This window comes from Ovis aries, chromosome 1 (genome assembly GCF_016772045.2).
Source record: "Ovis aries strain OAR_USU_Benz2616 breed Rambouillet chromosome 1, ARS-UI_Ramb_v3.0, whole genome shotgun sequence".
NCBI classification, from domain to species: domain Eukaryota; kingdom Metazoa; phylum Chordata; class Mammalia; order Artiodactyla; family Bovidae; genus Ovis; species Ovis aries.
In genome coordinates, this window is record NC_056054.1 from 127,806,923 (window position 1) to 127,833,206 (window position 26,284).

At 37.0% G+C, this 26,284-nt stretch overlaps 1 protein-coding gene and 1 long non-coding RNA gene across 2 annotated transcripts in view; one reads left to right on the top strand and one right to left on the bottom strand.

Moving 5' to 3' along the window:
- The window catches only part of LTN1 (listerin E3 ubiquitin protein ligase 1), a 57,284-nt gene extending 37,242 nt beyond the window's left edge, over window positions 1–20,042 (top strand). Inside the window, exons 21-30 of the mRNA XM_004002792.5 lie at window positions 147–291; window positions 1,199–1,412; window positions 1,908–2,145; window positions 2,754–2,828; window positions 6,888–7,074; window positions 11,595–11,766; window positions 12,840–13,060; window positions 14,890–15,084; window positions 16,460–16,627; window positions 17,527–20,042. Of these exons, the coding sequence (XP_004002841.2) occupies window positions 147–291; window positions 1,199–1,412; window positions 1,908–2,145; window positions 2,754–2,828; window positions 6,888–7,074; window positions 11,595–11,766; window positions 12,840–13,060; window positions 14,890–15,084; window positions 16,460–16,627; window positions 17,527–17,589 (1,678 nt within the window). The 3' untranslated portion in view covers window positions 17,590–20,042. The remainder of the gene's footprint in view (window positions 1–146; window positions 292–1,198; window positions 1,413–1,907; window positions 2,146–2,753; window positions 2,829–6,887; window positions 7,075–11,594; window positions 11,767–12,839; window positions 13,061–14,889; window positions 15,085–16,459; window positions 16,628–17,526) is intronic.
- On the bottom strand, window positions 7,368–26,053 carry LOC121816183 (uncharacterized). The gene is made up of 2 exons (XR_006055643.2): window positions 25,804–26,053; window positions 7,368–10,635 (listed from the first exon to the last, which is right to left on the bottom strand). It is a non-coding gene; the product is annotated as an uncharacterized LOC121816183 (long non-coding RNA).
- Between the last annotated feature and the right edge of the window lie 231 nt (window positions 26,054–26,284).

Here is a 26,284-nt window from a genome sequence, read left to right on the forward strand (position 1 = left end):
GGACTCAGATTATGTGTCTTATAGTCACTATCTCATAGAGTAATAGGATGGTAGGCATTTAAGTCAGTCTAAGTATATAAGATTTAAATTTTTCTCAATGAATCTCTGTATAATTTGTCAATGTTTTATTTTTGTCTTTATCACAGTAATCTGTCAGAAGTAAGTCCAGAGATACTGGCTGTAAATATAGAAATAATCCGTTTCCTTTCCCTGTTTCTGAAATACTGCTCATCTCCTTTGGCAGAGAGCGAATGGGACTTCATCATGTGTTCCATGTTGGCTTGGTTGGAGGTAAATTAACCTTCTGAATCATCACTGCTGTTGGGCTTTTGTGCATGTCCGTGTGCCAGAAGTATTTTCTCATCCTCTTTAAGTAATGATTGTAGTTAGCTCCTTTGCAAACATTTGAACACTTTATAGATATGTTCCTTGCTGACTGCTGCTTGACAGATCAGTAAAATGATTGAGGTTTAATGTTTGCTGATATCATTCAGTAACCATTCTGCTAACTGCTTTTAAAATGGTTTCTCCATTAGCTCATTTTAGTGTAATATTTGTAGCATAGCTCTTTAAGGTTTTATCTTTTCGTGACAAAGTTTTTGGTCTTTTGCTTCTATTCTTGCAGTGTACTGTTTCATTATTGCCAGACTAGTACAGTAAAGATTAAACAAATTCAGAGGGAATTAGAGTTCTTTTTATGACTCCAAGCAACCAGCTGTATAATAACTATGGGTATTAGGTAGCAAGTCATGCAGCAAGTCAGTTAGTGTTGAATTGGTCTGAATCTTTAGATTCAAACTCTGCCTGCTGTTTACTGTGTGGCTTAGGGTATTAAAGTTTACCTAGTTGAGCCTCAGTTTCCTCATTTTAAAATAACTTAATAATGCCCAATTAGTAGGGCTCCTGAGATTATAAATGTGCTTTTAATATATTTAACTTGGTATATGGTAATTGATATTATTTTCCTTCATGGTTGCAGAAATGAAAAAGAACAGTTCACGATAAATGGGTTAATTCTAATTCCTAACATTTAATTCTGAAACTAAGTTATTTTGATATATAAATGTCTCCTGAGACTATACATTCAAACTGTTTCTTATTTTCAAATTTAGAGAAATGAAAGGGACTTCTCTTTATTGCCTTGACTTGTAATATTCTATAGGAGGTCTGCTTACCTATTTAATTTTTGTTTCCTCAGACGACAAATGAGAATCAGGCACTGTATTCTGTTCCACTTGTACAACTGTTTGCCTATGTCAGCTGTGATTTGGCCTGTGAACTCAGCGCTTTTTTTGATTCCACAACTCTGGGCACCACTGGCAGCCTTCCTGTAAATCTAATCAGTGAATGGAAAGAATTTTTTTCTCCAGGCATCCACAGTTTGCTTTTACCTCTTTTGGTGACTGCTACAGGCAAGTGAAAAAGGGAGTAATAGTGAGAGTCATTGAAAATAACTTGTTTTGAAAAACTAAAAAAACAAACAACACAAAACACCCCAAAATCAACTTTGGATGTTTAGGTCACACAACACAAAATAGTAAAAGAGCCAGAGAGAAAGTTTAGCATCTCAGAATCATCGTATATTCTTCTGCTTTACAGACAAGAATTGAAACATCACAAGATACCTAAAGATCCCTGAAAATTAGAATCATACTGATTCAGAAAATATGAATAAATTATTTTAACTCAAACTTAACTTTTTTTTAAAGGATAAGATAATAGAAGTCATTAAATAGTCGAGATTATCTGAAATACATATTCAGTTCATGCTTCTAGTTTGGACTGCTGTAATGTTTGTCAAGTTTTTATTTCATTTTCTTAAATAACATTTGGTTGTCTATGAATCGGTCAAGTTGTATTACTCACTTTGTTTGGGGTATGACTCTTTTTTTCCTTTTTGTCATCAGGAGAAAACAGAGATACATCTGAAACATCATTTCAGAATGCAATGCTGAAGCCCATGTGTGAAGCATTAACTTATATCCCAAAGGATCAGCTGTTGAGTCAGAAACTCCCTGCAAGATTGATTGCTGGTCAGAAAACAAACTTGCCAGAATACCTCCAGACTTTGTTAAATACATTAGCCCCATTACTCCTTTACAGAGCTCGGCCTGTGCAAATTGCCATCTATCATATGCTATACAAGTAAGAGTTCTTTCAGTTGAATCAGTATTGTGGTGGTTTTTTAAAAAATGAAATATAGTTTTGGCTTTCCCTGATAGCTAAGTTGGTAAAGAGTCTGCCTGCAATGCTGGAGACCTGGGTTCAATCCCTGGGTTGGGAAGATCCCCTGGAGAAGGGAAAGACTATGCACTCCAGAATTCTGCCTGGAGAATTCCATGGACTGTATAGTCCCTGGGGTCCCAAAGAATCGGACAAGACTGAGTGACTTTCACATATGGAAAAAAAGTCAAAGTAGAAAGAAGTTACCAAAAATTAAAAAAAAAAAAGTCAAAGTAAAAACAGCAACAGAGTAAGCTTGACTAAGCGTTTCAGTAACAGGAATGGTCAGTGTTCTCCATGTACAGTTTACATTTATATAGTCCTGACCATAGTGGATTATTTCAGAATAAGCTCAGTAAAAGGATATACTCATTATAGAATAAGTATTGGACTTTCTATTGTTAAGCATGACTTAACAATGAACCATTTCATGTAATTTAATACTCTTATTTATTTATTTATTTTAATTGGAGGTTAATTACTTTGGGAGAATGGCATTGAAACATGTAACTTAATATTCTGACTTCCAGATTGATGCCTGAATTCCCACAATATGATCAGGATAATCTAAAATCATATGGAGATGAAGAAGAAGAACCAGCCTTGTAAGTTATTTTTAATACAAGTCTTCCTCAATTTACAGGGTTACATCCTCATTGTAAGTTGAACACATGTTGAGTCAAAGATACATTTGATACATGTAACCTGCTGAACATCAGTTTATCCTAGCCTATTGAAGCATGTTCGGAACATTCCCATCAGCCTACAGTTGGGCAAAGTCATCCAACCCAAAGTCTGTTTTATGATAAAGTCGTAGATATCTCCTGTAATTTATTGAGTACTGTACTGAATGTGAAAAGCAGAATGGTTGTCTGGGTTGTGAGTGGTTTGGTTGTTAAACTTTTGTGATTGTGTGGCTGACTGGGAGCTACAGTTCACCACCACTGCCCAGCATTGTGAGAGAGTATCATTCTGCGTATAGCCAGTCTGAAAAAAGGTCACAATTTGTAGTATAGTTTCTACTGAACACTCATCGCTTTGACACTATTGTAGTGTTGAAAAATTAGAAGTCAAACCATCGTAAGTTGGATTGCTTCATTAAATTCTCATAATCCATCATGATGACTTTAGAAGACTGAGGCAATGCAGAAGCTCTAAATTTAATGAATACATTCATTCCACAAATCTTGTACGTTTATCTGTAAGATATAAATGAATTTTAGAGCTCACTTGAAGAGATAGTTACTCTTTCTTCTAACTGTTTCTAAGTCATTTTCAGTTTGCTACTGTTTAGTAAAACTTTCTTTAGCCACATAGTAACTGGGGAAAGAGTATACCCCTTCAAAAATGTATTGAGCACCCCTTTATAGCAAGTGTTAATTAAATGGTGAGGGGAGAATATAGTGCTAAGTAAGCTGTTTTCTTAAGGAGCTTATAATCTAATTTCGACGTATTATCCTAAAACTTAGTGGGCTTCTCTGGTGGCTCAGCAGTAGAGAATCCACCTGCCAGTGTAGGAGATGTGGGTTTGATCTCCACGTCGGGAAGATCCCTTGGAGAAGGAAATGGCAGCCTGCTCCATTATTCTTGTCTGGGAAATTTCATGGACAGAGGTGCCTGGTGGGTTATGGTCCATTGGGTCACAAAAGAGTTGGACACGATTGAGTGACTAAACAACCACCCTATAATAGAAGACAGTGTGTGACAAGTGCTAAGAAAAAGGATGATGTTAGTGAGACACAACTGCTGTGCCAAGAAGGGAAGACACTGATGAAAGGGAAGACCTTTCAGATTAGGGAGCATTTCAGCAGGCAGGGGAAAGTTACAGGAACACCATGTGCAAAGGCATTGAGGCATGACTGCTCATGATATGAGCTCATGACTGCTCATGATATGCTTGGGGAATATCAAGTTGTTACCATGTGACATATTTTTTAATTTTTAGACCTTCCACTGGAACATAAGCTCTGTGAGGCTTTTAGTCTCTTATTCCTGACTCCCCCCCCCCCCACCCCCAGCACCCAGTTGTTGGCCTTAAGTAATTATGAATAATCCTCTTTTGTTGAGTAAAAGAATAAATGAGGGACTCCCCTGGTGGTCCAGTGGTTAAGAATCTGCCTTGCAATGCAGGAGACGTGAGTTTGATCCCTGGTTTGGGAACTAAGATCCCACATTCTGGGGAGCAACTAAACCTGTGTACTGAAACAACTGAGCCCACGTGTCACAACTAGAGAGTCCCTGTGCTGTAATGCAGTGACGTTCCACGTGCCGCAACTAAGACCCAGTGCAGCCAAATAAGTGAGTATGTGTGGAGTAGGCAGGGAGCGTAGAGTGAAAGATAAAGCTGGAGGGTGATGAAGGGCCTTCAAAATGACATTTTCTGGAGAGCGGGGCATTGTATGGTAGAAGATGGGATACCATCAGCTGATTCATAAACTGAACAAGTAGCAAGCAGAGCTGGAGGCCATTCCAGAAGTTCCAAAGTGCATAGAGGTTAGTGTGTAAAGTGGAGAGTTGTTCTTTGTAAAATCTGCTGATGGTTGGTATGGAATGGAGAAGGGTTGGTACATGAGATGGTGGTGCTGAAGGTAAAAACTTAAGGGCAGAAGCTTGAAGAGAACTTTGACTTATGGGCTGGTAGTAGGAGGCCACAAGGAAAGAAAGATCACAGAGGTAAAACAAGAGACTGAAGTCAGAATGTCAGAGAGAATTTGACTGGAGATACACACAAGTCTGTGGAAAAGACCCTGATGCTGGGTAAGACTGAAGGCAAGAGAAGAGGCTGACAGAGGATGAGATGGTTGGACAGCATCACTGATTCAGTGGACATGAACTTGGGCAAACTCCAGGAGATGATGAGGGACAGGGAAGCCTGGTGTGCTGCTGTTCATGGGGTTGCAGAGTCAGACATGACTTGGCAACTGAACAACAACAACACACACAAGTATTTCACTTCTTGAGACTCTTACAAGCTTGTTTAAAAATGTTAATAAGTACATTACTTCCATAAAGAAGAAAATTACCTTACATTGCCATGAGTTAATATGAATGTTAAGTTTCCTATAACATTTCTTTAACTGTGCTAAAAGACAATATAGTCTTATGATCTTCTAACCCTTTGTTGGTTGATAAAGGACCTGATAGGATTTGTTAGCCCTAATTGTTCCCCTGGCTAGGCAGGGACTTCAGACTAATCAGTTAGCCTCTCTGGGTATATGCTTTTTATTCATCTATAAAACAAAAGGTTGAAATATACATTTTCTGCTGGATCATTGAAAAGGCAAGAGAGTTCCAGAAAAACATCTATTTCTGCTTTATTGACTATGCCAAAGCCTTTGTGTGGATCACAATAAACTGGAAAATTCTGAAAGAGATGGGAATACCAGACCACCTGACCTGCCTCTTGAGAAATCTGTATGCAGGTCAGGAAGCAACGGTTAGAACTGGACATGGAGCAACAGACTGGTTCCAAATAGGAAAAGGAGTACGTCAAGGCTGTATATTGTCACCCTGCTTATTTAACTTCTATGCAGAGTACATCGTGAGAAATGCTGGGATGGATGAAGCACAAGCTGGAATCAAGATTGCTGTGAGAAATATCAATAACCTCAGGTATGCAGATGACACCACCTTTATGGCAGAAAGCGAAGAACTGAAGAGCCTCTTGATGAAAGTGAAAGAGGAGAGTGAAAAAGTTGGCTTAAAGCTCAACATTCAGAGAACTAACATCGTGGCATTTGGTCCCATCACTTCATGGCAAACAGTGGAAACAGTGGCTGACTTTGTTTTTCTGGGCTCCCAAATCACTGTAAATGGTGACTGCAGCCATGAAATGAAAAGACGCTTACTCCTTGGAAGGAAACTTATGACCAACCTAGACAGCATATTAAAAAGCGGAGACATTACTTTGCCACAAAGGTCTGTCTAGTCAAGGCTATGATTTTTCCAGTAGTCATGTATGGATGTGAGAGTTGGACTATAAAGAAAGTTGAGCGCAGAAGAATTGATGCCTTTGAACTGTGGTGTTGGAGAAGACTCTTGAGAGTCCCTTGGACTGCAAGGAGATCCAACCAGTCCATCCTAAAGGAAATCAGTCCTGGACTGATGTTAAAGCTGAAACTGCAATATTTTGGCTACCTGATGTGAAGAGCTGACTCATTTGAGAAGATCCTGATGCTGGGAAAGATTGAAGGCGTGAGGAGAAGGGGATGATAGAGGATGAGATGGTTGGATGGCATCACTGACTTAATGGACATGAGTTTGGGTAAACTCCAGGAGCTGGTGATGGACAGGGAGGCCTGGTGTGCCGTGGTCCATGGGGTTGCAAAGAATTGGACACGACTGAGCGGCTGCAGTGAACTGAAAAGAGTTTTTCCTTTAAGTACTAACTTCTAGAGTAAATTTTATAGCATATCTTACATATTTATAAATATGAAAATATATGTATATATTTCTATATCACTTTATGCCTTTCAGACTCTATAATTGCCTTTATACAAAATTAGGGGTCAAAATTAAACCTATAAAGGGGAACTTTTAAAATGGTTTTTGGAAAATAGAGGAAGAGGAAGATATTTCTAAAATGCTTCAAATTTATACATGCTGTCAGTTTGTTAAGAGACAAATCATGAAGAAAACTGTGGTGTTTAATCGTTGATTCTTAGGTCGCCACCAGCTGCACTGATGTCTCTTCTTAGCACTCAAGAGGACTTACTAGAGAATGTTTTGGGATGTATTCCTGTTGGACAGATAGTTACTATCAAGCCACTGAGTGAAGACTTCTGTTATGTTCTGGGGTACCTCCTCACGTGGAAATTAATACTTACTTTCTTCAAAGCTGCTTCATCTCAGGTAAATAAAATGAGACAACTTTTGACAGTTCTGTCCTATGTATTTCTCTCTTACTGTCTTAAACCCTTTCCTTCCCCTCCTTTTGGAGAAAAATGAGGATATGCCTCACATTTTATTTTATTTTATTTTTTGATATTTAAAAGCCATTTTATTGATGATTGACTTGTGAAAAGCTGTACGTATTTAATGTACGCAACTCAAAGACTTTGGGGATAAGGATACATTCATGAAATCATTACCACCAAGACAATAAATGAATGTTTTCTCCCAAAGATTCCATTTACCCATTATTACTGTTGAAGAGCTTTATTTATTTATTTATTTTTACTATATTTTACTTTACAATACTGTATTGGTTTGCCTCACATTTTAATCTGATCTTATCTGGCTCATGACAGACATTCTGCTAAATTTATTTCTGTCTCTACTTTGTCATCCTCCCACAGTTTTATGCTTGGATCAGTTTTTTTTTTAACTGAATGTATCCACCAAGTCTGTTTATTTCAGGAAACCAGGTTTCTATAATTTACTTTTGTGCTATCATAGTAACAGTTTCTAAAGAGCCAGATCTTGCTATTTTCTTTTTCCCTTTGGTCAACTACTGACTCTCCTGGGAATATCAAAGGAAATTCACCTTATTTGAAAAATCACTGTTTAGAGAAAGACCTATGAAATATTACCATATGTAATTCAAGCTGTTATCACTAAATAATGAAAATATCCTATAGTAATTATTTTGCCCAAATTATTTTAGCAGCCACTAGATGTCTCTGTTGTCTCACATTTAAGAAGGAAGCTGGAAAGCTCTGTTCCAGTTAAAAAAATTCTTTTAGACAGATGCCTGCTTTTAATAAGTTTCAAACATTGAATCAGTTTAATAAAGTAGGTCACTTCTGTGTTAGGTTAATACAACAAGACTTAAATCACTACATATTTAAAGTGTGACTAAATATCATGGCATTCATTTTCAATGTGATTTTCAGAATCCTTAAGTTATAACTTAGGTTGTTGCTAATAACCCATGTTGTTGTTTAGTCACTTAGTCCTGACTCTTTGCGACCCCATGGACTGTAGCCCATGGGATTCTCCAGGCAAGAATACTGGAGTGGGTTTTGCTTTCCTTCTCCAGGAGATCTTCCCGGACTGGAGATCAAACCCATGTATCCTGCAATGGCAGGCGGGTTCTTTATCCCGGAGCCACCAGGGAAGCTCAGTAATCTATTTCTTGGTACAAATATATCAACATATACATTTTTGCATTTGTTTATGTAAGGAGAAAATGAAATCACAGAGGCAACACTGATCTAGATGTTCAGATTGTTTTACTTATTTTCAGTCTTACCACTTAGATTTGTGATTTGAGCTTGACTTAATTCACTGATTATATATTTCAAGAACTACTTGTTGGGCTTCTGCATTTGTTTCTTAGAATATTGTTGATCTCTAAAAAATTGCAGCATATTGAGGCCTTATATCTAAGAATTTTGTTCTTGTTATCTTATACTCAGATATTAGGAATAATTATATAATTCTTATATGCAGAAATTAGGAATACATCATCTTTTTCATTTCTTGTTATACTCAGAAATTAGGAATAATTATATAATTCTTATACTCAGAAATTATGAGTACATCATCTTTTTCATTAAGCCAGGGTGGGGGAGGGGCACAATTAGATCAGCATTTATTGAGCCTAGAAGTTGAGCTGAGCTGTCAACAAGTAAACCATCATAACTCAGTAAGTAACAGTAATTAGAAGAATCCTAAAACAGACCGTTTTTTAAATAAATTTTTGGTCCTTAATCTGGGTTGGTTTTAACATTCGTCTCAAAAGAATTAGTGAATTAAATTGAATTGGAAACGTCTGTGTGTCTGTGTGTCTGCGTCTTATAGTTTTGCTGAGATGTATTTCACATATCATCAAAAAGAAATTTGCTTATTTAAAGGATGCAGATTTGGGGGCTCTTCTGGTGGCCCAGTGGCTAAGGAGGTGCCTCTGCTGCAGGAGGCGCAGATTTGATCCCTGGTCGGGGAACTTCAGATCCCAGTGTGGCCAAAAAAAAAATGATAAAGAGTACAGTTTGGTGTTTCTGGTGTATTTACAGAATTGTACACCATCACTACCATCTAATTTTAGAACATTTTCAATATCCACACACATCAACACCCAGCCCTCCTCCCAACACCCCCCCCCCCCAAAAAAAAAGACACCCTTACCCACCTGCTGTCCCTTTTCCTTCCAGACGCCCTGGCCACTGCAACCACTGGCCTATTTTCTGTCTCTATGATTTGCCTACTGTGGACTTTTCACATATATGGCCTTTTGTGTCTGGCTTATTTCTTATAGCACAATGGTTTCAAGGTTCGTTCATAATGCAGCGTGTGTTAGTATGGCATCATTTTTTATGTCCGAAACATAGTTCATTGTATGACTATAACACATTTTGCTTATCCAGTCATCCAGTGGGCGTTTAGGTTGTTTCCACTTTTTGCCGATTGTGAATAAAGCTGCTGTGAAGGTTTATGCCTTAGTTTTTGTGTGTTCATTTATTTTAATTTCTCTTGTGTTGTATACTATGAGTGGGACTGCTGGCTAGTAGACATGTGTTTTTTAAAAACCCATTGATATATGCAATAAATTTTTTTAAAAATTCTACCTTCCTTCCAACTTTTTATTTTGAAAAATATTCAGATTTGCAGAGATGGTAGGCAGCAGACATCATGATGCTTTGCTAAAAGTATTTAAACATGTATGTCCTAGAAATGGCCTTCCCAGATGGTGCAGTGGTAAAGAATCTGCCTGCCAACACAGGAGACACAAGAGACTTGGTTTGATCTGTGGGTCAGGAAGATCTAGTGGAGTAGGAAATGGCAGTCCATTCCAGTATTCTTGCCTGGGAAATCCCATGGACAGAGGAGCCTGGCCAGCTACAGTCCATGGGGTCACAAAGAGTCAGGCACAAGCAAGCACCCATGTACATACACCTAAACTCCTAAGATAAGAACATGTTTCATCGTAAATGTAATACAGATATTATACTCTAATTTTGATGCAATAATACTATCTATTAGTATTTAAAATTTGCCCCCTAAAAAAATAACAATTTCCCAGTTTTCCCAGTAATGTCCTTTATAGTTTTATTTCCTTTTCTATTGAGGATTCAGTCAAGGATTATGTTTGTATTTGTCCATCATATTTCTTTAGCTTATAGTTCCTCTCCTTTTCTTACTTGTCATTCACCAAGTCAGTTATTTTGTAAACTGTCTTCCAGTTGGGGTTTGTGTGTAGTTTCCTCCTAGTTACATTCTGGTTATTTTTCAGCAAGAGGATTTGCTGCATGGTGGTCCTGTGTTCTCGCTGTCACCTTAGGAGCACAAAGTACCGTGTGTCCTCTTGTTTGGTGATGTTAAGTTTGGTTACTTGGTAAAGGTAGTGTCCTCCAGATTTCTTCACGGTAAAGGTCTTTTGGTTGATTTTTTAAGAATCCCAAATGCCAGATCCTGTGGCTTGATCTTTGTATCTGAGCATTCATTGTGTCCAGAAAACGGTGTCTGTGTACTCTGAGGAGACAATATGGCATAGTGGAAAAAGGAATTTTAAAACAGGTACAAATACCAAAGAACTGCAAGGTAAATGTGAACAAATGAAAACTACATCATTGAGGAATGAGTTTCTAAAGCACATGTCTCATGTAGATACCTGTAGTGTACCCCGTGGTGCCAGATTTTTCCTATTTTTAAGAAAAAAATCAGAAAAAAAAGCCATATTATTATGTGAAATTTCTTGATTTGTAAAACAACTCCAGGACGTTTTGAGCTACCAGATTGTGCTGTCATAAAGGGATGCTGGAATGTTTGGTGTAGGGTGAGGGCAGCCATAGCAGTGGGATTCGTTTTGAGCAGAATTTTGAAAGATTAGAGATTGTGGTGTGGAAGATTTGGGAGGAGAATGAATAAAGCATCTCTGGGCAGTGGCAGATAGATTTTTCTCAGCTCAGACTCCCAAGTGGCGGTGAACTTATCAATAGGAGACAGTTTGGTTAAGATGTTAGAGGCATATGTCTGATAACAAAGGGTTAGTGAGAACTTCTGCTAGTATATGAGAAGGGGAAGCAGTGTCATCAGACAACTCGACTGGAAAGTAACATTGTGTGATGTATTTTGTAGGACTCTTCCATGTCATTCTCAGTATTCAGATAAATGCATTTTTTCATTGTGTTCTTGTACTATATATGTATACACACACACACATATATATACATTGTACTATATATATAGGTAATATATATATTTTTAAATATTTATTTATTTATTTGGCTGTGCTGGATCTTAGTTGCAGCATGTAGGATCTAGTTTCCCCGACCAGGGATTGCACCTGGGCCCCCTGCATAGGGAGGATGGAGTCTCAGCCACTGGACCACCCCCAGGGAAGTTTATACTTTATACTTTAATTCATTCCAGGTTTGCTGAATGTCCTATTTAATTGGGTTTACTAATAAAAATTCTCTCATTTCCACCAGCTTCGAGCTCTGTATTCAATGTACCTTCGAAAAACAAAAAGTTTGAATAAATTGCTTTATCACCTGTTCAGGCTTATGCCAGAAAATCCAGCCTTTGCAGAGACAGCTGTTGAGCTCTCCAGTAAGGACCCTCGAACTTTCTTTACAGAGGAGCTCCAGTTGGGTATTAGAGGTCAGTATGATGTGTGTGTGTATTTCTTCCTGGGGACGAGGCTCAAGTCAGGTTGTATGACTCTCTACCATGAGGACGTGGAGAGTAACCCCAAACGTGGGTCCCCTGTATGACATTGTTGAAGTGCCAGATTTTCCCTATTTCTCTACATAGAATAAATAATTAGATCTTACGGTTAAAGTTTTTAGGAATTTAATTCATTTTTGGAGCTCAGTTTCTTGATTACTATTATCTTTTACTCTGTAGACAATAATGTTTTGTAGGCCTGTGGATGGTCTTCTGTTGGGGAAATGAAGATGAGTAAAATTTATTACTTTTTTACTCCAGGAGCTCACATTTTAGCTGAAGGGGTAGAAATGCATGCATCTAGCTATGCCTCAGTGTTAAAAAGGGTTTCCTGAGAATAGGAATTGTTTTAAATGCCTTGGAGATCTGAGGTTGGAACTTTGTCTTGTGAGTAGTACAGTAGGACTCTAGAACTTCTGTATAACACATCAGTGAACTCTGGGGAAAGTAAAGGCCACCAATTTTTTTTTTCATAATTTGGGGCTTCCCTGGTACTTCAGACGGTAAAGCGTCTGCCTGTAATGCAGGAGACCCGGGTTCAATGCCTGGGTTGGGAAGATCCCCTGGAGAAGGGAATGGCAACCCACTCCGGTACTCTTGCCTGGATCCCGTGGATGGAAGAGCCTGATAGGCTGCAGTGCATGTAGTCGCAAAGAGTCAGACATGACTGAGCGACTTCACTTTCATAAGAAAAAGAATCTTTAATTTTTCTTCTTTGAAGTGTGTGTGCTTCATTTTATTTGTGATCTTTGCTGCAAAATAGTGCTATTTGGGGGCAGATTTTTCAGTATCCTTCAGGATCTTCTTTCTACCATTCTAATTGTTCATTTCGAATGTGGGAGAAAAAGCTAATATTCTACAGAGTTCTGGTTTCCTTGGTATATTTGTTTTATGAGCTCTAGCGCTAGTGTTAAGAACTGAAAGTGATTTTCCAAGGAAAGTACTCATATTAGTCTGTTCTGTGTAAGAGATACATGTTACTAACTAAGAATTTGTTTTTTCCTCAGATACCTCAGCTCTGCCCTACCATATTCCACACTTGGCTTGTTCAGTCTATCACATGACATTAAAAGACTTGCCAGCCATGGTTAGGCTGTGGTGGAACAGTAGTGAGAAGCGTGTTTTCAATATCGTAGATAGATTTACCAGCAAGTATGTTAGCAGTGTTCTTTCGTTTCAAGAAATATCTTCTGTGCAAACAAGTACACAGCTGTTTAATGGCATGACGGTTAGTATTATCTTGAATTTTTTTCTAGAAAAGTTGTCTCAGTATTGATTATGCCTATCCATTGTAGTGAGTATGATCACAATTGTAGCTCTTGGTTCAGAAATTACAGAAATTGTCTACTTTATTTTCTGATTCTTGGACATCAGATCTCAAATTAATGCATCGATTGAAGTGATGTTATAATTTCATTTACCTATGCTAAATAGTTTTTGAACGTTCATTAGTTAATTCAAAATATATATCGGAATACCTATAGATGCCAGGTGCTTTGTGCCAGTCACCTGCAAAATAGTTCAGAGGGTCACATTCCTGTTGTGTAATAACATGCAGTCCGATAAAGGAAAGGGGTGATACTGGTAACGTTTCTTTGCATTGGAAACTGGAAAGTGGCACATTAAGAGGAAGAGTGTTCTGCAGTTAGGGTGGGAAAAGGTCATCCGGCTTAGGGGCCTGCGTAAGACTTGATGGGGGCAGTTTATTTTGAGGTCTGCAGGATGCTCCTATGGGTTACAGCATTTAATATAGAGAAAACAGCACAGCAAAAGCAAAGAGTTTGAAGATGAGAATCTATTAATAATTTCTGTGATTGCTTAAGAAATAATGAGTAGCCCAGTATTCATATAAAGTAGTTTTCATGAAGGTAAATAGAGAACAGACTGCTTCTGTGATGAATTGAGTCCATACTAGAAAAGGCATCAACTAACAGTCTAAAATATTTAGTACTGCGTAGCCACTAAATTTTTTCTTCTGAGGCAGTGACGGTGTCACAGTTAAAGCAGTGAAATTACTGTGACTGAAGTCTTAGCATGGGCTGTTGGCATGGGCCGTGGGTTCATGTGAGCAGTTAGGGAGGCTCATAATGTGTAGACATTATGAGGAGGGCCTGTGGGAAACAGTATCAGTGAGACTAGTCCTTAAAAGGGGAGGGATGTGAGAAATTCTGTGGTGATTTAACCAAATTTACAGCTAATTAATATCTGAAAGAGAAATTTAAGATGATGCTACACTTTTTAGCATAGAATATGAAAGTCAGAAGAATAAATTTTTAAAGGATGGTGATTTGTATTCTCTATTGAGTTTGCAATCCTAGTAAGAAAATCAAGATCAGATATAAATATTCTGGCAGTTGATGATTGGTTCTAAAGCTCAGGGGAATTCTGTGGTAGGGAAAGACTTGCTGCTGCTGCTGCTGCTGCTAAGTCACTTCAGTCGTGTCCAACTCTGTGCGACCCCATAGATGGCAGCCTACCAGGCTCCCCCATCCCTGGGATTCTCCAGGCAAGAACACTGGAGTGGGTTGCCATTTCCTTCTCCAATGCATGAAAGTGAAAAGTGAAAGTGAGGTTGCTCAGTCGTGTCTGACTGTTCGCAACCTCATGGACTGCAGCCTTCCAGGCTCCTCCACCCATGGGATTTTCCAGGCAAGAGTACTGGAGTGGGGTGCCATTGCCTTCTCCGAGGGAAAACTTGAAAGACATCTAAATAGAAGTGATATTTGATACACTGACTTTGGAAGAGAAGGGATAATTAATAATAACCCATTCTATACTCTTCTATTCAAAAACTACAATATGACAAGCCTAATATAATCAAAACATACTTTTTCAGTGCATTTCTTTTAAAAACATCTTTGTCATAACATCACTATGAAACACGTCAGATATTTGAGCCTATTTCTTAAATATCTCACATTAGATAAGTGAATATGTTTACCTGTGTTTTGTTTGAATGAGGACTGGCTGCTATCTGTCAACCTGTCAAGATGGTTTTTGAATAAAAGAGAGGAAAAGAAAATTGGCCAAAAAAAAATTACCTTTCATATGTTGCAGGTTAAAGCTCGAGCTACTACTCGAGAAGTCATGGCCACTTACAGCATTGAGGATATAGTGATTGAACTTATAATACAGCTGCCTTCAAATTATCCACTGGGCTCAATAACAGTGGAGAGTGGGAAAAGAGTTGGAGTGGCTGTGCAGCAGTGGCGAAACTGGATGCTTCAGCTAAGCACTTACCTCACCCATCAAGTAAGTGTCCATGTACATGCTTGTTAGGCTTTCTGAACTAGAGAGAAGTCGCTGCTTTACTGTGTGAAAGGGCAGTGAAACTTTCTCTCTTCTGCTTCAGTAGAAATGGCTACTATATTTTGTTGAATCTGACAAAAGTCCATATAGTCAAAGCTACGGTTTTTCCAGTAGTCATTAAGGATGTGAGAGTTGGACCAAAACTAAAGGTTGAGAACTGAAGAGTTGATGCTTTTGAACTGTGGTCCTGGAGAAGACTCTTGAGAGTCCCTTGGACTGCAAGGAGATCCAAACAGTCCATCCTAAAGGAAATCAGTCCTGAATATTCATTGGAAGGACTGATGCTGAAGCTGACTTTTCAATCCCTTGGCCACCTGATGCGAAGAACCAACTCATTTGAAAAGACCCTGATGCTGGGAAGGATTGAGGGCAGGAGGAGAAGGGTATGACAGAGGATGAGATGGTTGGATGGCATCACCGACTCAATGGACATGAGTTTGTGCAAGCTCCAGGAGTTGGTGATGGACAGGGAAGCCTGGCGTGCTCCAGTCCACAGTTTCACAAGGAGTCAGACACGACTGAGTGACTGAACAGAAACTGAAAACAGATATATGTCTAAATGATTTGACCCTGCTAAGCTTATTTTAATTTTTTAAAATTAAAAATGCTCTATAGCATTTTTCCCTTGTGTTTGAAAAGAATCGACTCTTCTTCATTGACCCTGTAGATGTTATAGAACAATACCTGGTATTAAAGTTTGAGAGGGAATCTTTCTGTAAGGCTCGGGACAGCTGAATGTCTTCTGAGCTACTTTTACTTTAACGTTTCACCTCTCCTCCTATGGTTAGAGAAATCCCAGTACTTTCAAAGACCTTTTTGCATTTTAAATAAATTGTTAAGTCTTCTCTAGTTTTGTTTGCACCTGGTGATGCTTCTCAGGCATTCTACAGTAGAGGAAAAGTATTTAAAACGAGTCTGTTCACTAGTATTATAGAGCTGGAACAAATCAGCATTTGAGTAGGTGAGATAGTTAATTTCATCATTTTTAATTAAAAGTTAGGAGAACTGATCCAAACAACTTAATTATTTAAAAAGTTTCATCAAATAACAAGCTAAGACTATAAAAATTGAAAATTGGGTCAGAAGCCTTTCTTTCAAGTCGACACTTAATGAAGAAATGTACCTGGTTCCTAAAACGTGGGAGGTCATTTTGAAAACCAGTATTCATAAAACTTAGAATTGTGAATATAGCCAAGCGGATTCTCTTCTCTCCAGATTATAATACAATTTTAAAATTTGTGAAATTGAATAAAGATGATATTGGTGATTTAAAGGGTGTATTAACTTTATTGGTTTTTTTTTTTTTCCTTGTTAACAGAATGGAAGTATTATGGAAGGCTTAGCATTATGGAAAAATAATGTAGACAAACGTTTTGAGGGTGTTGAAGATTGCATGATTTGTTTCTCAGTCATTCATGGTTTCAACTATTCTCTTCCCAAAAAAGCCTGTAGAACGTGCAAAAAAAAGTTCCATTCAGCTTGTTTGGTAAGTCTAAAGAGAAACTAGCTTATTTATATCATACATATATTAATATTATATATGGATGATATCTAACCTTGGAAAACTGTGGATGTTAAACTCTTAATTGTGGTTAATGGGAGACATATTAAAAATGATTTTTCAAAATCTGTAAAAGAAAATTAGTAATTTACTGAGACTGGTGGCATCAAAGCACTTTAATAAATGGAAGTTTCTAAAATAGCTCTTGACACTTAAATGGATGGCTTTGTAAGATGTATACCGTAAAGGAGACTGAACAAATTGGAACTGAGAGCCATCTGGCATCAGAACTTTTTGCCCTTTTCAGACTTCATAAAGAAAGTCTCACTATGCTCAGTCCCGTCACAGCAGGTTTCTTTATACACGTCCGTGTTTGTGAGTGTGAGCCTGAGTGTGGAGAACCACTGGCCCCTGGAAGGAGCACTGAACCGTGTTGGTTTGGAGATGAATGCAAAGAACAAACACTTCAGTAGTCTCCCTTTTCTTACTTTAATCATTTTAAAGTTACTTTAGTCTGCAAAGCACCAACTTACTGACCTGAGTTCCAGTTTTCTCATCTGTAAAATGGAGATAGTAATACTTTTCTAAAGGTTGTTGAAAGGATTAAAAGAAGATGATTTATGTAAAACCTACCACTATTTAAATGGAATATGCAAAGCTGAGCATCATTGTTCAATAAAGGATTGCTGTATTCATCTTGTTTTATTTTTTAAAAAAGATAATATTGTCTTTTCAACTTGGCCAGTTTGATAAGAAATGTTTGCTTTAATTTCCATTTTGTGTAATTAATAAAGTAAATTTTTATATTAAAAAATTGTTACTTTAGACATATATGTAAAATGGCAGTGTAAAAAGTTTTTAACACTTAGACTTTTCTTTTTCAGTACAAATGGTTTACATCCAGCAACAAATCCACTTGTCCACTCTGTCGCGAGACCTTTTTCTGAGATTTTTTTTTCCCCCTCATTGGAATTGATCCCTGAAGAAATTCAAGCAAAGGCAGTGGATTTGGATTCATCTTGAAGTGCTAATGTGAGGAGGCCACTGAGCATTACTTTCAAATAGGGCCTTCTCTGGAAAATTATTTTGGTTCATGTAATGATCCTAAAATCAGGTTTACTTATCTTTAGATTGCTTTGTAAATGTTTGGAAACCTTTTCTTTTACATAAAAATATTACATATTGGAGAGAAAAATATTTATATTAATAGTTTAATCGCTTTGTACAATAAATATGGAAAAACCCTAAAGTACAGAGTTGGAATTAGTGAAAGCATTGCACAAGTATATTATATTGATAAACTTATTCGGTTAGTTTATCTATGTTTAGAACAGTCCAAGTGAGGTAAATGAATTGAGAGGGTTGATTTACATCCACAGATATTTTGAGACTTATTTATTAGTTACAACAAAAAAATTAATTAGTATTCTGATATTTGTAGATTATTTTAATGCTAAAATGACATAAGCTATTAATATAGCTTATCTTAAGCTATTTAAAGCATGCTCTGAAAGCCTATGTAAAAGAGTATAAACTGAACTTTAAGGTGCCTCCATTTATTAAGGGTTTTGAAATTCAGAAAATTAAATTCAGAACACTGACCTTTTTACTGTAAGAGAATTTCCTTGTGCTAGTGAAATTTGGATTGCAGACGTGTCAGTGAATTTATTACTCAGTTGCAGTGAGTCTCCGGAGGGTGAGAATTTGAGAGAAACAGAAGTCACCTTATTTCATTCATGAAGCAGAGTGGTTTCTATTCTCTGTCAAGAGCAAAGAAATAGTGAGCTATTTCTGAAACTTAAGAATGGTGGAAAAAGCAAAAAATATAAAAACATTGTAGGAGGCTTTAAATTTTGTAAGCAAATTTTGCTATTCTTACTGGTCAGAATTACACTAAATTAGAGAGAGTTGAGGGGAGCTAATTTTTTCTAGCCTTCATAAGTGCGAGTTAGACATTTTAATACTAAGTATAATTCAGTATAACAGGCTGAAATGGGGTAGGTGAAGACGTGAGGTCTGCTACAGCATTACTGCCCTTAAAAACTGTGCCCAAAATATAAAAGTGTGAAAGTTTGGAACTTGGAATAAATTTTTTGCAGTCTTCCATCACATGGGAAATAATTAGCCTTTCTCATAGCAAGGTAACATGAAGACTCAGCTAATCATCTCTGTTGCAAATGTTTAATTGGCAAAAAGCAACTCGTGTTAAATAAAATTACTGCTTACTATCTACTGGGTAAAATGGTTATTATTGAAATAGTATGAATGTAGTCAGAGCATTGTAGTGGAGACTGAAGAATTCCGTGTGAGTTAAAGATCTTGAGTTGTATTGTAGATGCAGTGTCCTGCCCAGTTTTATCTGTCTCCTAAAATTTTCTCTGTAGTATTTATTATCTTATAGCCTTAGGCTCAAGGAATACAGATAGCAAAATTCTACTACCTCTTCTTAACCCCTTTCTTAAAATATTCTCTCTTTTTCCTATGTCTCTCTCTGACATAGTAAACCCAAAAGATTGTGTTACTCCTTTGTGAAAATTACACACTTTTCCTTTAAAATTGTTTTATAGTAAGGCTTTGTTTATAACTTTTCCAGTAGTGGTACATCTTGCTTCTGACCCAGACCCCAAGTAGAAAAGAAAAGGGAATAATGGAGCTTTGTTTTTCCACATTATTCTTCAGGGCATCAGGTTCTCCCGTGAAACAGTATAATTAAGTGAAATGCCTACTCGTCATACTTAGGACTCTTGGCACATTTCTTTGAGACTTGTAAATACAAATGTAAAGCTTGTTATTGTTTATACACTAAAGAAGAAGCTTTCCAAAATAAAACTGAAATTCAGAATATCACATTATAATTAAATTTGTTTATATAGCTTTGACAACTCGAGAGCATCCCTAAAAATTCTAGCATTAAGGACATTTTAAAATTGCATGAGATTCAGAGCCTATTAGCAAAATTGTTAATTTAAAGCCCTGATGTAAATTGCAAATTTTAGAATTTATTTTTAACTCTTATTTATCACATGCTGTAATGTATGTATATAAGTTTCTGTGGCTTAAAGCAATGTCATTACTTGAGTTTGTATGGTGTGAATAATTATTTGATTGTTATACCATATGTGCCCATTAAAATTCTTTTTAATTGCAAAATATTTCAAATATACATAACAATAATAATAATATAAATGCCCTTGTACTCTTCATAAACTATTTTGCCACATTTGCTTCTGATTTTTAAAGAAATAAAATGTTACTCTTTTGTACTCTTCCCTGAGACCATCTCCTCCTTCCCTCACTGGAGCTCGCCCACCCTCCTGAAGTTGGTATGACTCCTTCCTGCTTAAGATTTTATATTTTACCACATGTTTGTGTCCATAAATAATACAGCAGTTTTTCAAAATTTTGTGATGTGTTCTTTTGTAAGTTTCCCTTTCCGTTCAACATTACTGCTGTTCTGTATCATTATACCAGTTTGCTTATCGTTTCCCTCACTAATGGTCATTTCAGTTGTTACTCTTTGCCATTTTGAACAGCGCTGCCAGTGTACACTCTTGATAATATTTTCTTACGCAGATGAAACATGCTAGGTATTCTGAACACACGCCCCCAAATGGGATTTCAGGTAACAGATATTCTGATTTTAGATATGTGCTCTGTGACTTTGTTGTTGTTCAGTCGCTAAGTTGTGTCTGACTCTTACATGTTGACAGATTGCTCTCCAGAGTGGCGTGTAAGTTTGTGCTCTCAATGGTGATACAAGAGGATTCTGGTTTTCCCACGTCATCACCAAAACACTTGGTCTTATCACTTTTCAAGTTTTCCAGTCGGAGCTGTGAGATAGTAGCTCTTTGTTTTCATTTGTATTTCCCTGGCTACCATGAATCTTAGCTTTATTCCATATATTTATTGGTCTTTATTTGTGAATATATTATCTATATGCCTGTTTTCCCTGCAGATTGCACATGGTATGGACAGGGATTCCTCTGGCAGGTGGCTTGACATTAACATGGTCTTTGGCTGTCTGTAATTATACAGAATTTTTCTGTTAAATTTAGTCAGATTGATCATTCTTTTCCTTTATGACTGAGGCTTTTCTGTGTTCGTTTTTAAAAACTGGTTCCTTCCCTCAGATTTAAAAATATATATGTATATATTACATATTTTGTTCTAAAAGTTACAAATTTCAACATATACCTAATTTACCTGAAACGCAATTTTGTGAGTGTTAGGTAGAAATCCTACCCCATATTGGTAGCCAGTTTTCATAATATTATTTATTAAACAGTCTGTCCATTACCCATTGACTTTGCAGTGCCTCCTCACTTACATTACCAAATCTTGTTGTATGCATATTGGTTTCCGGTCTCTGTATTCTATTCCATTGGTCTATTTATCTGTGTTAATTCTACGTATATATTTTTTTCTTTAAAAAATAGCTTTACAATTAATCTTGCAGAGTAGGTGAGTAGTCTTCTAGTCTTATTCTTCTTTAAGACTTTTCTTAGATAGACATGTCCTCTGCTGTCCAAGAACTCTCTTAACTCTCTTTTCCCTTGCTGTGTTCTCTCATGACCAATTTGCCCTTACTATAATGAGTTGTCTTATGGAAGAATCTGGTAGGTGTCCATCCTAGGCTTTAACTGGTGGGACCAGGAGGCTCTTTTGGCTTTGCCAAATTTTATACTTAAGGTTTTACAGTCCAGTTATTCTCTGCATGATTTTTAAAATTAGAGGCAAAAATTTTATATGTTTATGAATGAAATCCTTGAACCTCACCATGAATTTTTTTTTCTGTTTTATAAGAAGAAAGTTTTAGTTGCTTAGTTGTGTCTGATTCTGCAACTCCATGGACTGTAGCCCGCCAGGCTCTTCTGTCCATGGGATTTCCCAGACAAGAACACTGGAGTGGGTTGATACCTGTTTTACGCAAGTTTCTGCAAGAGGACTTTTGGGCTAAGGAGAGTGTTTAGCATGTGTTCAGCTAGTTCCAGTAGCTTTGACAGTGTCTTTTTTTTTTTAACTGTGACTTTCTTTTTAAGGAGAGCAACTTCTTTGGGTAGCGCAAAAGTATAAGTAATTCGTATATTTGTTGTCCAGATTTTATGGAGGTACCTGAGGAGGTCAAGAAACCTGTTTCCATGGCATTCCAAATTGACATGGTATCTCAAAAATACTAGCTGCAGTATACAATTTACTCTTGTATTTAGGAATATTATGTACCCTATAGAAGACTGTAAGTTTGACCACTGGAGTCTACCTAGTTAAGTACTGGATACTAAAAAACTCTAGTGTAGTTATTGTATAGCCAGAGAGTATTGCTCCTTTTCATTCTTTAAGACCCATTAACAATCGGTTATCTATAACAACTTAGGAGTGGAGTGTTCAACACATCTGTTCTGAGCATGGGTTTCTTTAACTGTGTACGTATAACCATGGGAATTTATTTCATCAGCTAAAGTTAAGAGAATTTCTCAATATGAGAAGGCATACATTTCTAGTGTATAGTTGATAGTAAAATGAGAAGGAGAAAGTGAAGATATATAGTATCATCAGATTTACTTTTGCACATTGATATTGTACCCTGCAATCTTGCTGAACTTGTTTACTAGTTCTAATAGTGTGTGTGTGTAACTCAGAATTTTCTATATGTAAGGTCTTACCATTGGCAGTAGTGATGGTTTTATTTCTTTTCCAGTCTGCATGCTTTTTATTAGACATCTGACTAGAAACTCCAGTATTGAATAGCAGTGGTGAGAACAGATAATCTTTGTTTCGTTCCTGATCTTAGAGGGTAAGCTTTCAGTCTTTCAGCATTATGATGTTAAACTGTGGTTGATACAATCAAATTTAAAGGTGACCTGAGTACAAGTTCTGAAGATACTTCAACTAAGTAATCTAGGCTGCAGTTTCTTGGTACAAGAGAAAATAAGCTGGTGGCTCAAAGGATGGGCTGTAGGAGGCAACAGATTTTTTATTTCTGTCATGCTCGTGAAAAACCATTAGAGCAGAAATTCTCAGCTTCACTACTGTTAGCATTTTGGGCTGCAAAATTCTTTGTTTCGGGGAATGTCCTGGGCATTGTAGAATGTTTAGCTGCATCCCTGGCCTCTATATTTGTTCAATGCCAGTGTCCCATCCTTGTGAGAACCAGAAATGTCCAGGCATTGCTAGATGTTCTCCAGGTGGTAAAATTGCCCCTCAGCGACAGTCGTTGCCTTATAACATGGACTGATCAGGCACCATTCAATAGAAATACAGTGTGAGCCACATATGCCATTTTAAGTTCTCTTGTAGCCTAGAATTTAAGAATAGGTGAAATTTTAATAACACATTTTGTTTAACTTGGTATCCAAAGTACGATTTCAATATTTAATCAATAAGAATTAGGTACTTTATATTCTTTTCTCATACTGTTTTTGAAATTCAGTGTATTTTAAATTTATAGCACATTCCAATTTAGATAGGAAATTTTCATCAGAAATACTTTGATTTCAGAAAATTTACTGTTAAAAAATAAATTCATGTGCCCAAGTTTTTCCCCAATGCACTTGAAGGTCTTCCAATAATTGGATCTGGTGTCCCTTTTGAAATTTTCATTAATTAAAATGAAAGAAAAATTTGAAATTTTGTTTCTCAGTCACACTTGCCACATTTCAAGAGATCACTAATTACATGTTGCTAGTGGCTATTGTATTGGACAGTATAGGCTTAACCTTACATGTCCGTACAAAAAGAAAGGCTTATGATAATCTAGGAGGAATCAGCCTAGACCCTTAAATTCACCTCCAAATACTTTACCTATGTCTTGAGAGTCTTTTGCCCATAAAATTCTGGGATTGTAGCTTATCCTTTGGTTAATTTTTGAATAGTGTAGTTGTATGTCAAAATCAGCTATACTTTGGTCATATTAGCATTTTCCACAATTTTGAAAAATAAGTCTGCAGTAAATTGTATGTGGCAGTTTCATTTATGAAACAAAACCTTACCTATTAAATTGTTGTATCATGAGGAAAGGACTAAATTCTGATAATGGTCCCAAGATAATCATTAAAGATTGTTGGACATTTCCACCATTTGAGTGGTTTTAGTACTCTGAGGGAGCTGATGTTCTGTGGCTCTAGAATTATTAGTATGTAAAGATATTACCCATATCTGTATATTGTTGTTCATCTATATTTAAAAGGCCAGGGCCCTGGAAAAGGGAATGGCAACCCACTCCAGTATTCTTGCCTGGAGAATTCCATGGACAGAGGAGCCTGGTGGGCTACAGTCCATGGGGTCGCAAAGAATCAGACACGACTGAGCGAGTAACACTAACTAATGTTTCCTGGAGTAAGTTACTGGGGAGATTTTGGCTAGTTGTCCTGTTTTTTAGTCATTACAGAACGTGAATTCTTCCCCTGGCCTTCCTGCTTATGGTATTATTGACACAGCTGCCCATTTCTCATAGAACAGAGAACCTTTTGGTCTTATTTTTGTTTTGTATATCATCTGCTTTATCTTGAAGGTCAGAAGTTTGTTTTGATTTCTAGATTTTTGAACTGTTTAGTGACATGTTGCAGATCATCTCAGTTGGTACTTCTGGAGTCCATTTTCAAAAAATAGGCAAGCCCATCTTCACGTTTGCTTTTGAGGATACTCTAGAATGTTGTTTGAAATTATTTCTGAATTTGTTTTGAAATCTGCTACTTACCTCATCTTTTTATGTTTGTTTGTTTATAGTTTTGATTTTCATTAAGACTTTTCCTAAAGGAAAGGCATCTGAAATGCCTTAATCATACATTTCCTGTTGGCTTACTCCTTCCAGGTCATTCCTTGAATTATGAAGAGCTGAATATTTAAGCCATCTCCTAGCTTTTTGTGTTGTTTTTGTTGTCATTGTTTTTGCTGGTTTTGACTCTTTTGCCCTCATCTTAGGGGCTGATAATTAAGTGAACTGGTTGGTACAAACTTAGTAGTCCAGGACAGTAAAAATCTTACAAAATCTTAACTCTGTATACACCTGTCTTCCTAAGGTTAAGAAAAATCCTTGATCAAAGCTCTCAACTTGATTTTAGATCAAGGTTCAAAGATCAGTTTCTTTAGATCTGTATTCTGGTATATTAGTTTTGAAGGGATATGTATAATGTAAATGATCTGTTAAGAAAAACTTGCAGGAAATGGTTACTTGTTTGGGAGGTGAAAGAAGGTGCAGAAGGATAGAAGGAATTTTAGTGGATGGTAGAGATAGAGCTGGGTAGAGAGAAAGGTGCAAGCAGGGTAGGTTTCAGAAAGTTAAAATAGGAATTAACTGGTATTTCTTTCAGGGAGGCTAAGAGTCTTTGTTTCATTTTAAGGCCTCAGCAGTTGACTGTTGAATGCTTTAGGCTTTTTCCCCCTTATTTTTCTAGAGCTCTTTTGAAATATATAAACTTTGATCTATCAGAAGTTCCCTATAATGGTATTGTAATTCTAAGACAGTTTTAGCAAAAATCTCCCTTTATCAAGGTAAGCACAAGGGATTGGATTATTGTGAGAATTCTGCCAGGAGAACATCATGCCTTTGACATAGTCTAATCAGTGACAACAAGGAAAAGGCACTATGTAAGTCAAGTGTGTTTGTTAATGACAGCGAAGTGTGTTTGTTAATGAACAGCGCTGTTTGTTAATTCAGTGAAGCAGAGGATAAGAAGGAGCCACGTGATCAGGGACCCCAGCAATTGGTCCTGAAATACAGACTAAACAAAATGAACTTCTTCACAAATTGCCAGGCCTTGCAGAATACTCTTAAGAGGATCTCATCAGGGACTCAAAGCAAAGTTTGACACAGTCATTTTAGCAGCCTGTTTTCATCCAACTAATGAACCATTAGTCTTTAAGGCCAACTTGTGTTGACTTGGAGACCTAGCTTACGCCTCTATCTGTTCTCTCTGAAGCACTTCCATATATGTTCAACAGATACAAGGCAGTAAGGGACAAAATAAGAATATATAAGAATTTATATAAATAGATCAACAAGAAAGTGAAACCAAGCAATGGGTCTGATCATCATAAATTCATATCTTAATGTACTCAGTAACCTTATACGAAGATCTGTTGTTTAGAACTCTTAGATAAAATAAATTCAGCAATTGGATCTCAAAGAACCTAGTCAAAGTTCAGATTGTTTTTGAGAGACTCACCTGGCAACAGATGTGAGAACTATTGGAGTCTGGGACTCAAGAGGCCACTGGTCTTCCTTGTTGGTCCAAGGGTCCCCTGGGATACTGTCAGTAAGGTCTTTTAAAAAAATCTTGATTTGAGGGTTGTCCAAGGGAGAGATCAAGATTGCCACTTGATATCTGAAACAAAATCTGTATTATTTAAGGGAAAGTTATGCTGGTTAGGCCTGTCATTTTGAGTAAATCCAACTGCTAATTTTACATAAGGTTTCTGATTTGGGTATTGTTTTCGTGTTATGTTGGTTACAAAGGTGGAGTGGGTTGACGTCACCCTTACAAACATGGTTATTCTGGCAAGACACATTGGTCAGCTGGCTGTCAGAAGATTTAGTGATAAGTTTGTCGACTGGTTGACCTTCAAAAGTGTGAGACTCACTGAATGGTTGGCTTCCAGAGGCAAGGTTACTTGATCAAGTTATTGTTGATTAAATAGATTCTGAGT